Source organism: Tympanuchus pallidicinctus, unplaced genomic scaffold, assembly GCF_026119805.1.
Source record: "Tympanuchus pallidicinctus isolate F22 unplaced genomic scaffold, pur_lepc_1.0 scaffold11, whole genome shotgun sequence".
Lineage (NCBI taxonomy): Eukaryota > Metazoa > Chordata > Aves > Galliformes > Phasianidae > Tympanuchus > Tympanuchus pallidicinctus.
Genome location: NW_026294627.1, coordinates 4,986,460 through 4,999,727, shown reverse-complemented (window position 1 = coordinate 4,999,727; position 13,268 = coordinate 4,986,460). Strand labels below are relative to the sequence as shown.

At 38.0% G+C, this 13,268-nt stretch overlaps 1 protein-coding gene across 21 annotated transcripts in view; it reads right to left on the bottom strand.

Annotated features, from left to right (window-relative positions):
* The window catches only part of DLG2 (discs large MAGUK scaffold protein 2), a 986,929-nt gene that overhangs the window by 24,302 nt on the left and 949,359 nt on the right, over positions 1-13,268 (bottom strand). For 16 of the 21 annotated variants that reach the window (XM_052669729.1, XM_052669569.1, XM_052669635.1 and 13 more), the window contains one exon: positions 2,159-2,258. In XM_052669729.1, the coding sequence (XP_052525689.1) occupies positions 2,159-2,258 (100 nt within the window). Of the gene's footprint in view, positions 1-1,186; positions 1,233-2,158; positions 2,259-13,268 lie in introns of all 21 variants that reach the window. The other 5 variants (XM_052669592.1, XM_052669627.1, XM_052669706.1 and 2 more) reach the window with 1 other exon arrangement.

Genomic DNA, 13,268 nt, shown 5'->3' with positions numbered 1-13,268 from the left:
CACAGATATGCAGGAGGGTTTATCAAATCAGATGTATTTGCATTTTTTTTTTTAAGCAGTGGAGGATTTGCATTTATTCCTAGTGAACAGTGATAGCACTTTACTTCATGTAACAAAATGGTTAAGATTCAGGTGGCAGTGATATTGAAAATGGGTCTTCTAGGAACTGTTCTCCATACAAGAGATGAAGCTTTCATCTTTAAATGGCAAGATACTGTATAGATTAAAATAAAACCATTAAAATGACCCTTAAAAAAATCAGAAATCTGTAAAATTGCACATTCCTGTAATTAAAAAGCATATACAAAACAGTAGGTGATGCAGTGTCAACATCCACATACATTTTACTTCAATTACTGGCACTAAAGAAGAAGAACTGAAGGAAGAAGCAGCCAAACACATGCAAGTGCCATTTTGTTTAAATTATTTAGGTCTGGATACAGCATATAACATAGCCATTTCTATAGAGTAATTTATTCTGTACAATTTTTCTGGTCTGACTTTCAAGGAAGCAAAATTGTTCCCAAATGATTATCTGACACATGACACATTCTGCAATGCCAAGTTGTGAGACAGGATTACTGCGTCAGAAAAACAAACTGATTAAGGTTTCACGACAGGGAATAGGTTGGTAATGGTGAAATGGGTCCAAATTCAGTTTGGGAGAAGGCGTGTCTTCTCTAGCCTGGAAATGACTTCTTCCATGAATAACAAACGCTAATCCAAAATTCAGCAAAGTAACAAACACTCCCATGCAGAAAGCTGAAAATGCAGAAGCAACAGCAGAAAAAAATTTCTATTTCCTCAGGATGTGATCAAGTTGAAATGTTTAAGTTTCCCTTTTGATGGAGAGGGAGGGATTGTTGCTGAGAAGTACATTCTAGCAGCAAAACAAGTTCTGGGTATGCTACTCTACGGAACTGCCATGATGAGAACAATAACATACTGTCAGAAACAAAAGGTGTTATTACAAAAGAAGTGAAAGTGTCTGCTTGATACACTGTATGTTATTTAATATTGTCATGCAGAACAAAACAATTGAAACATTTTTAATGCATTCACAGCTGGGTAACAAATAAAACTCTATCTTGTGCATGCTAGGAGTGGAGGGTCCTCAGAGAAGGAACAGAAGCCAAAACAAAACAAAACAAAAAAAGATTTACAGTGACCATTCCTGGGAACTTACTCAGAGTCTTTGTTCCATAACCGTCGTCACCTAATCCGGGGATGTCCTGCACGGAAGTCCCCAGAGAGAGCAATGAGAAAGGAAGAACAGCCGCAGAAGAGGAAGGAAGAAGTCAGTGGAGTTGAAATGGATACTACCATGACTGACCATGTTGATTGAGCAATCTGGATCCCTGCTTTTTTTCTCTTTAAACCCATATTCTATGGGAATGCAGCCAATGAAGGAGGCAGTGACCATTCTACATGGCTTTGTAGTTGTGACAAAGAAGGAACAATACAATAAATAAAGTCCCAGAAACGGTCCTCACCACATAAATTCGGAAGGAGAGAATTACTAAGGAAAAATGTGAATTCTTTGGGCTCAGAGCCAGCATTTTGTTTGTAATTACGCTGGTTGTTCACACATACAGTTTTAGCAAGCAGTAGGTGCCTGGAGAGGTACACATCCCAAGGTCTGATTTGCTTATTTAATTTCTTAGTGTGGATGCTTCATTAAACTGTCGAACTTTCAGTGAAGCCATCCATGACAATCAACTTGGAAAACGTCAGAGGCAAAAATGAAAAAGGAGACCAGAGCAGAGCTTTAAAAGAAACTAGTTTGGTATTCTAAAAGAAACCATGTTTGCATAATTTTGAGCCAGTTTTGATTTGGGAATATTTAATCAGAGCCAAATTTGGGTTTAGGCCAGGTGCCACAATGATACTGAGGAGCCACATGTTTTTTTTTTTTTTTCAAGAAAGTGAAGAAATGCTCTTCCAAAAGTTAAGGTCACTGTTTCATTCTTCAGAAAATGATGTTTCCAAGGAAGGAAGGACCAGCTGGATCCAAATTGCAGTCACACATTGGTCACAGTAGTAATACCTCGCCTGCCTGCCTACAACATGTATTTGTCTGGATGTGTGGGATACTGATATCATGCGTGTCACCCATTTTTTGTGCTGCATGTGGCATCGTCTCCGAGAGGTTACTTACGTTCTGGATCACTTGTTTCCTGCTCACTCTGCTCCTTGCTCTTGTAGAATGGGAATTTTCGTGAAAAGATGAAGTTCTTTTTACGCTTGTCATTGAATGACTGTGAAGGAGAAAAGGCATGGGGCAAAAACAGGGACGTCTAATTGTTGTCACACTCATGCTGACAAAACAACTAGTTTGTAAAAGTGGAGAGAACTGCAGTGACTCAAATCAGTCCAAAACAAGTGGCTGGGAAGACTTACAGGTGGTTGTGGTGATGTGTACATGCTGAAGGCAGAACCCCTGGAGACTGGATCGATTTAATGACAGAAGTCTCAAACTACAAACTTCAGCTCCTTCTTTGGGAATTATCATATTTGGCTTGCTCAGAAAAAGGGCCACAGATGGCTCAGCATGCTTTGAGATCAAGCCACTCATCTTTAATGATAGCAGACTGTGCACAAAAATAATTAACTGTCTGAAAAAGAAAAGGCTGAAAAGAGGAAAGAGGAAGCCTTTGATTTTCTTCTGGTAGGTGTGTGGATTCAGCTCTGTGCCAATTAAAATTATATCTGTTTTTTTTCTGGTAACTGTTGCTGACTTCAGAGTGCTTTACTTGTCCAGTTAACTGGTAATTTCTTACATATGTTTTAATGTCTTTTTTTGCGTCACGTAAGAAAATTCACTTCACTTTGTGTTATATGTCTATATTAATTTAATGGGTTCCTCTGGATATGCTTTTAGAGATGAGATTTTGCTGGTAAGCAGTATTTCGTTGCATATTGAACAATATGTACCTTCAAATGGGGAATAAATATGGAATTTTATTTATTTATTTATTTATGCGACAAAAACTTTGGCTTTAAAGACAGCTGCAAAGGTTTTATGGCAGGGTACTGTGTAAAAGTAGGATACATCTACTTGGGACACGTATTTCAGGTGCTAAATGAGGAATCAAGGTCTCTGAGCAGTTAATTGAGTGAGGCTGGTGCTTCCAGAGGGCACCTATGCTGAACTGCAGAGAGTGCTTAACTGATCTGTATTGTCCATCAGACAATGTCCAGTGCTGCTTCCTGGACAGAATGTGGGCAAAGCCCATGATCTTGCATGTGCTCACCTCCAAGAGAGCAGAGAAATTCTCAGCTCACTGAAGGAGACAATCTCATGTGCTTGTGGTTGCTTGTCTGAAAATGCAACTAGTATTTGCCTCCAGATTTGAAATAGAACAGATTTAGGGTTCCAGAATATTATCTTGTTTGTTTACATTTTGGAAGAACACCATAAAATGTTGTTTAGAATGTGTATTTCTGAGGGATGTCAAGTTAGGTGCTGCAAAGCTCAATTAAACCAGTTGTCTACTTGTGTCACAAAAGTTTCATGCCACTTTTACATTTCAAGCATATTTAAAGTTCAGTAACCAAAAACAAAGGAAAAAATGCACATGTAGAGTAAATGATCCATGAGAATCTCTGAGTATGTAAACATTAAATGTGAAATTAACGTGGAAGTCATGCACAAATAATCCAGACTGCATGCAATTTCAAATAAAGCAAATATGAAAGAAAGCCAGCATTAAAAGTAATGGGTATGAAGGATCAAAGTAATCTGCGGGTGAAAAGAGGACTGACATGCACATTATATCACATCAATGACCTAAAGGATGTAATTAAATTGTGTTTTCCGTGACCATTTCTTTTATTTTTCCAAAGAAAAGAATGCAGCATGTTAACATTTCCGAAGTTGTGAAAATGTTGTTTGACACGCTTCATCTGAGCTTTATATACTAATACTACAGGCTTTGCACTTAAAAAAGAAAAAAAATATATAAACACAGTAGCACCTCAGAAAACAAAGCGGTTTTAAAGTGAAAATCACTTCATTACCAAATGACATTTCAGCTTGGAATTAAAGAGAATGTTATCAAAGGGACAGATAAATATGCTGTTTAACAAAGGTTTTATGAAAAATAACCACTTTTAAGTATTCTCACTCCATTTTTTTCCCCAACAGTAGCAAAAGCCTCAGAAAGTACATTTGCATCAGAAGAACATATATTATTGTTCGAGCTTATGCAAGATCTAGCAGAATATTCCAAATTAAACAGACATCCCATAGAATTCTATAAACATTTTTTCCTTGTGCAGTTGTGTTGTGTTTCAAATAAGATACTGTTCCACTTCTATTTGGCAATCAAAACCTGGCAACTCATAGCAGGTGACTGTTACATCCAAAATTGTTGATAGCTCACACTGGTAAAATCTCTTATTTCTAAAAGAAAACTGATTCTTTGTTTATTAATTTCCATAAGCAAACAAGCTTATGCACATGTTAATATTTGTATAGATTAATCAGTGTGCATATGCATGTTAATTGCCACATATACTACCACAGAATAGCCATATTAAAATATGATAATAGACTAAACTGAGTCTGGTACAGCAAACTTATTGAAATAATTAATCTTTAGTTTTAGCTGAATGGGCTTACTGAACACTTATTTTACTGTACATTAAGTGCCTGCTTTTCACAAGAAAGCAAAACAAGGAGTCTTAGTTTTGTTTTTGCATACAATATAAATGTGATTGAAAGCAGGCTGATTGCCTTCACCTCAAGGATATGAAATCCTACAGACATCCATCGGAATGTCCTTGCAGAGCCCATGTAAAGTACAAACATAGGGGGGTTGGTGGAGAAGTGGGAGACATATGGAATAAAACTGTATTTTTTCTCAAACACGCTCTTTTAGATATAGATTTGGGTTTGTTGTTGGAGGAATAGAGATCAGCACCGTCATCCAGCACTTGCATCATACGGATGCATATTTTCTTTTTAAGACACGTGAAGAATGGCGCTAGGGTTAAACAACAATAATCAAATGTGTGCTTTTCAGAGGTCTTATTTCTATGCAATGGAAATGGAATCTTTGAGTTAAATGTTCTGAAGCGGTTTTCGTTAGGGTCCCCTTACACTGCTGATAAAAGAGAGAGGTATTTGTCTACATCTCTCAGCCTGATATAGAAGTTGAGCACAATTGGATTTGAAATTGCGATATGAAGCTCAGACTTGCTCCAACAACATTTATGCAGGCAGAGTTTCTGAATGTCACTGAAAGTGCCTGAAAATGAATGCCTGTGCAAACTGCAATTTCTTTGCATGAATATTGTAACATTCTGTAGCGGCAAATAACTGGGGTAACTCAGCTGCAGTGAAATCCTGTACAATAGACAGCTCTTATACCTCACTGCCATCAGTTCTCACAACCCACCCATAACCCAGGAACTGGCATTAGTATGTACTCTATATAGGCAAAAAAAAAAGCAGATGACATTTTCAAGTGCTGTTTGACAACTGAACAGGGAGGTCATTGCTCACAGCACTTGAACTGTGATGAAAAAAGTCTTTTTACAGAAAAAAAGAAGGGGAGAGAAGCTTTCACCAACACTGTAGCTTACATTCTTATTTTGACACTACTTAGGGCACAAGGCTATACACTGAAAAATACGCAATCTGCACTCTTCCTTGGCCAAATACCCCACAATGCCACTTACATATGTCTGATTTACATTCACAACAATCTCTGGTTATGACAGACATCAAGACACCGGGTGTTTCTTGTTCTTAAGAACTCCATTTGGTACTTTTCTTTTGTCAAAGTACTTTTTTTTATTCTAAATGCTTTTCTCTAAGGGCAGCAGCCATACAAATATTATTACTCATCAGATAATGTGTTTAAAAAGGAAAATTTAATGTAAAATGGAACAATCCAATTTCAGAATTTGCTTTGTAGTGGTAAACATCACAAAGAATAGTGCATCCGTAACACGATGGGTGTAGCACCCTGCAATAGTCAACCATTCTGTTGTTTATTTGAGCTCTTTCTAGATATTTTTCTCATTGCAGCTGATCCAGCCCATACTGTGTTCATGAAGATAAAGATTGTCCTCTTTGTGCTTTGTAGAACAGTGTAATATGTTGGAAAAAGATTGCTTTTGATGCTCTAAAAAGCAGTTCTGTAATCTAAAAGCCATTGGAATATATTGGGAATCCTTTATTTTGCTATTTCATTCAACCAGTGCTAATCCTCACTCATGAGCTGCAAAGCAGTTTCAGGAGATCACCTGAAGAATGACTGTTCCGAGCACTGGCTTTAAAATTCTTGTATACAGAGTGCAGACAAGAATGTTCATTCATTTTACTGCCTCTCATCTGTTTTTTTTTTTTTTTTTAAAATTATTATTTTATAACTTTTATTTCCTCAATATCAGTTTCTGGTCTAACTGAAATGAAAAGCCCTCATTTATACAGCATTCTACAAAACTCTTCATGATCAATCACTGACTACAATCTTTTTCTCTATGTGCTTGAAGCACACTTTTCATGTTAGGGACACTCATTTTGTTTGAACTGCACTGGCTTTAATGAAGTTTTGGGCACTGAACATGAGCTGATATCTCTCACAGTACCACTGAATACACTGATACCAGAAGGAAAAGTCTGTGACTGAAGCAGATACTCAGTCTCATTTCTCCTTTAAAATGCACAACATTACCTCCCTATTTTTACAGTTTTTTTTTCACAGCAAACCAAAGTGCATGATGAGTATGAGGTCTCCAGAATAAATTTCTGAAGTGTATTTGCTTTCTGTGGAAAGTGAGACATTTCTGAATATAGAAGACTATTAATGACATCTGTACAGACAAGCAGAAAGATAAGCTAAGAAGGTATTAGTGGCAACCATAAGCTTGGATGTATGGTTTTCACACAGGATATTCCTTAAGACATCTATCAGTCTGACCATGCAGTAATATGTTGGCAAGAACCCAATGTCAACTTCTCTGTGTCCATCACTTGTAGGGAGAAGGATGTCCCTATTCTGTTAAACTCAACTATAAATTTTCATAGAGTGTGCAAGTGATTGCAAATAAAAATGCATGACATAAAGTCATGTTTTCACCATGATCTGTTTTGATAATCAAAGCAAAGAAGCTCTGGATGCTCTTTTCTTAGAGGTGTTCAAGACCAGGTTGAATGGGAACCTGGCAGCCTGACCCGATGCCTAATTTAGTGTTTGGCAACTCTGCCTGTGTCAGAAGGTTGGGCTTAGATGATCTTTGAGGTCTCATCCAACTCAGCCATTCTATGATTCTACAATTCTATGATTCTACAATTCTAAGTGAGAACAAACTTTGTATCAGAAGATGAAGATACTTCTGCTTGCTTAGCTTCCCTGCGTAGCTGCAGGGAGATATGTATCTTGGGATTTCAAAATGGAAAAGTACAAGCCTGATTAAATACTCCATGCTGCCTATCTTCAAAAGGCAAGGGTAGCACTGTTGAATATTCATAAATACAAAATTTTACTAATCTTTTTTAACACTGACTTAATGTCTCTTGTTAGCCAGCAACTGAATTTTAATTGCTACCAAAACAGAGGTTAAAAACAACACTGACTACCAGGGGAGCAGAAACACTAATACACTATCAAGAAAGCATGTGAAAACAGTATTTCCATTTCTGCAAACATGTTTTTAACTTTGTGCAAGGTTGAAATTGCATTCAAAATGGAGAGCTCATCTGTGCTAATTTATATTGCTTGGTTGTTGGCAGGAACAAAACACCAACCATAGAAAGCCTGCATCCACGACAAGCAAGGTCATGTACAAGTGCCTGAAGGTTGTACACAGAGAGTGTGCAAAGAATATGCTCAAGCAACAACACTGAAATTAATAATGTGAAAAAAAGAAAGGGCAAAGTTCTTTGATGGTAAAATCAATTTGAGTGTAGAATAATCTGCCCCAAGAGAAGTGGAAAAGTTGAGATCATTTTTCACATTTAAACAAATCTACCAACCTTAAGTACTATAGGGAATAACTACAGTGCTGGGGAGAAAGGAGACTCGAGGAAGAAGATCCAGACACTAAGTGTCCGCCGGCTCCAGCACGGTGTGATGGAGTGTGGGCTTTCACCCAGCCTGGCTCACTGTGGTCATATGGGCAGTATGGAGTCTCTGGAGTTAGTGCATTTGATGTTTGGCAATGTCCTAACTCTTTCTCTACTCTTTCTTTATTTTCTTAGCCAAAGTAACTCTCCTGTTAGCTGCACTCCCTCAGCTATAAATCTTCATGCATGCCAATTTTCCCAGCACCCTTCATGCAAAAGTGATGTAGATGAAAGATCCTCAGAGATCAACTGAGTGTTGGTTTGGACTTGGAAAGTTTCTGGGACCATCTGATCTCCCGCTGAGGCCCAGAGATTCCTACAGTGCACACTGCAGGACCTCTACCAATACATGGCAGGGTGTAGGAACAGTGTAGTCTTTAAGGACCCATCCAACATAAGGAATTCTATGATTCTATGATTCAGTGATCGTGTGCTATGCATTTGTGCAAGTATAAGCTACTACATTAAAAACTCCTCTACATTAAAAAAATATATACTTTATAAAGACCTTTATTACATTTCTTTTGTAAAATATTAATGGGGAAAGATTTGCAATTCCTGCATGCCTTCAAACTGTTCACTCAAAGACAAATCGGGCAGACTTATCTTTGGAACTGCTCTTTTGAGTTAAAAGGAAGACAGATCACTGGGACAGCAGATTGAACGATGGCAAAGATCTGGCTGAGGAGACTGTGAATCATATCAGGCTCATGGCTCTCATTTAAAACATTTAGGTACTTAGGCCTTACAGCTAAAGCAAACCGCAACAAAAAAAAGGTATGGAGGAGCATGAAGTCACTCTGAGGGACTGGTGCAAGATTTGTGTAAGAGGTGCTGTTCCTGTGTCTTCCAACCACACACCTCATACTGCCAGGCTTCGCAGACAGGATATCAGATCCACAGATTTGACCCAGTTTGGCAGTTCCTGTGTTCCTGTAACCTTCCAAACGTGGCCTGTGAGTCACAAAGTCAATCATCACTGAACGGCTTGAATTGAGTGAGCCAGAAATAAAGATTGAAATACAGAGACTGTCATCTTAATGAGTGCTAACGCTTGACTCCACTCATCTAGAGCTCTGTGCCTAATTTTGCTAGAAGAAAACTTTGTTCTTTTTCTAACTATTTAACTGTAGCTATTGCCAATGCTATACATCTTTTTTTCCCCTAATCATTAAAGCTGCTTTTCTGAACAGTCAAATAACCATGGAATTAACTTTACACAGATGCAGATCTTCTACCACTTAATTCAGGGCATAGACAACAAGTTATAAAAATAACACAACCCATGAATTTAAACTCAGCATAAATTTCTGCTGGAAAAACTTTGAAGAAAAGCAATTAACTCTCAGCTGTAAACTCAGGCATTTTACCTGTGCTAGCAACTCTTTACCCTCTTATATTTAATCTGTGTCCAATTTAAATATTACAGTATGTATCTTTACCTCAGCAATTTTTTTTGACTTTCCTCTTACCTCAGCAGGGATGGCACAGACTTGTAATGGCAAAGAAAATTCTGTCTGATAGTCTTGTTCCTAACATAATGACTGCCTAAGAAGCAGTATTACCCACATATAAACTCAACATGATTATCAGGCTGAAAATCTATGAGATTCATGTATGTAAACTGCTCATTAAGAACAGAATTGACTACCAGTATTTTCTTCGACTCAAGAAATCAATACCAGTATTCTTGAATGTTCATTTGGATCAAATTCAACCCCCAAAACCATTTTTTCTCACATTTGATTATCATAGAATCATAGAATGATTTGGGTTGGAAGGGACATTTAAGACCTATTTGAGATCTATTCTGTTATGCTTACATATTTCATATATTTAGGTTTTGTTTTTCTCAATAAAATGCACAATAAAAACAAACAAACAAACAAACAACTGGAAAACAGATCCAATGATTTGACCCAACAGTACTTTCTACATTTTCTAGTCCTTTTCCATCACTTAAAAAAAACCCATAGTACTTAAAGTCATTCCAGTTGTCTGCTGCAGACAACAGTGCTAAAGTAGCATAAAAAAAACCTGAAGACTTGAATGTTTTGCCTTAGTTTTGTCAATAGACCCAACAGGCATTATTATTTGACCAAGTCCCAACAGGCACTATTATTAAATTGTTGCATGTCTTTGCTGAGTGACTCAAGATAGCCTGGAGCAACAAGACACTGTACAGCTAAATTCTCCTGGCTATGCACTGTATCAACTAAATTTCATTTGGTGACTTCAGCACGAGTGAACTAGGTGCTGAAGACAGCAGTATTTCTAATGTCTCCTGCAGCAGTGCTGAGCAAGATGTGTTTGGCTCAAGGGGAAAAATCAGAGCAGCCCAATAATATGGGCTCAGGTCAAAATAGATGTGCAGAGTCCACTGCCTGGAACCAGCTGTCATGAAATGTGAAGACAGGACTGTGGAGAGGGGAAAAAATGTGTGAAACATGCAGAGAGACCAACGAGCCCCCATTTCCCTCTGCCATGGAGAAAGAAGCCTTCTCAAGACATGGGCTGCAGTGGTAGGAATGGTGCTGAGATCTTATTATCCCATGTCCCTCACTGCTACCCACATTTCTGAGGTTGTGCAGTGAAATACAATGAAGAGAAGGTTGGAAGAAAGAGAGCATCAGAGAAACAGAGAGATGAGTAATTTAGTCCTAGTCCTCCTTCATTGGGCAGTTTCACACCACATTTTGGAGAGCGGCTACTGATGGCCCTATGCCAACAAAAAGAATTTGTGTAAGAAGTATCTCTGCCCAGGAATTTCCTTCTAATAATGTCTGTCAGCTTTTTTTGACTTCACATAAAGACCTACCTATAGCTCTTATGTGTTGCATGAGGAATTTTTGCAGCATGGCTTCACATGACTTTTTAATTCTTGTCATTAATTTCCATTTTATCACAGAAGAGACATTCCTGAGTGTTTGCCGAAGAGTAACAGCTAAAATCCAAAACTGCAGAAACAAGGGTTTGGAAAAGATTTTATGTCAATTTGTAATGGAGATATAAAACTAGGAAATTTATGACATGACTGATTTTCAACGCTTATTTTAAGATACAAACATGAAAATTTGTTCTTATTCTGTTATTACAGCAAAGCAAATTTAAATCTTTCTTAGATGGGAGTGTGTAGGGTAAGATATTGATTCACAATTCTTTCAAAGAAATTACATGCTGAAGGATTTTTTATAGAAAAACTCAGCTCTGAATAGAAGGGGGTTTCTTGTCTGCAGATGTTCCACCTGTAGTTGTACAATCAAAGAACTTCAGAAGATTGCACTGCCTTTGCTGCAATAGCATAATTTTTATTGCCACTTTATTGGAGGAGCTCCATGAGGAGTTGAGCAGAGGGCCTGCACCTCTGTACACTGTAGGTGCCTATGGCAAAGCATTGAGCTGAGGTTCACTGCAGGCAGCACACGATTCACATCACTGGCAGTAGGCTGGGGCTCTGGACAACAAAGAAAGAGTGAGTTCTTCATTTTGGGATTTTTGAGGTGGAGAAATAGCAACTTAGGAGACAAAAAAAATGTTTTATAAAAACTACTATTTTACAATGTTTACATAATTATCCCAACATCATCTGTAAGTAGTATTGCTGCAGAGAGCTGCATTTCAGGCTTTGTAGCCAAACAGGTAAAATTGTTTAATGGGTAAAAGCCAAGCTAGAATATTATGACCCATCTATGCATGTGCTCCTTCATGCAATTTCCAGAAGCTTATAAACAAATGCCTAATGGAAGAATATTTTTGCTAGAAATTATTACTCTAAGCCAATTATTTTTAATGCCAGTAGGTGTCTAATAATTGTTTGGCACTGAGACAATAAAACATTTTGGTTTCAGAAAATTTCAATGTGTTTGATAGAGTATTATTGAAGACTCATTTTGTTTATGCAGCCAGAGCCACACTGTGTACCATTATGCATGCTAGATGTTATTAGGAATGCTAAAAAGTTGTTAGGAGTCAGACCAGTTCATAGTGGAATTACTCGTTTTTTAAGGGACTAAATCAAAGTTTCACTTTGTCTTCAAGATGGGGACTAAATTCATATTTTTTTTTTATCATAGTTTGTATCAGCTATTTTTAATACAACTGAAGCAATATAGCAGTCCATAGCAAAAACAGCATGCCAGGGCTCAGGTCAGATTTTCTCCTGCATTTAATGGGAAAGCTCTTTGTCCTCAGCAGTTTAGAAACATGATGCAAAAGAAGCAAAAGAGAAAACTAAATCAGTTGATGCTGCCAGTGGAAGCGGCACCATGGAATGGAAAAAGAATGTTAAACTAAAACTTAATTACACGACAAAGTTGGACATCTCAGTTCAAATAATCAAAGTTAGCCAGAGTTGACAGAATAAGCCTGTCAAGAATGATGTAATGCAAAGCCTTCTGCTAGCAAATGCTCTTCTAAATTATAATAAAGGCTAGTTAAAAAATTTGGACCAAACTAAGGTGCAAACTAAAGCCACAGGGCATAGCAAACTGCAGAATCCTGGATTTCTGTGATCTCACCTGTGATCACATCAGCAGGATGTGTATCTGCAGGACAACAATGTCCAGTAAATACCCACAGCCCCTTGCTTATGCTGTAGATTTGTCTGTGTTCATTCCACCTTGCCTTGCTGGCTTGGGGCTTGGGTTTGATTTTGGAAGTAACTTGTCCCTATAGACTTTCTGGGAACCACGGGACTGGGGAGCAGTGTGGGTTGTTGTGCCAACAGATTTGGTGTTCATGTCCTGGGACTGTGCTGGGTGCAGACTTTTATTGCATTCAGGATTGTGTTCTCTGTTTGCTATCCTGGGTGCCTGAGATCTGACTGCAGCTCACTCTGCCCTCTTTAGTGCAACACCTTTAAAAATAGCAGTAAGTATAGAAATAGAACAGCAGTGTTGAAGATGCATTATTCACTGACTGCTCCTCAAAAGCTACAGTAGTGGCAAGCTAGAAAAGATACAAAAGTGTTGGATTGTGCAGGCTAGCACAAATAGATGGACTGCTGCTAGGCATGTTGCTCTCAGGCATACATACCTCCAGTTGAAGAAGATCACAGCTATACAAGTCATCATTTTCCTAAGAAATGGTTGGAATGCCAGCTGGAGACCAACTTTTATCTGAACTGAGTATCTATTCCTGTAAAAATGCCTAAGTGTCTTTGAAGGGCACCCCACAGGCAGCCATTCCCAAT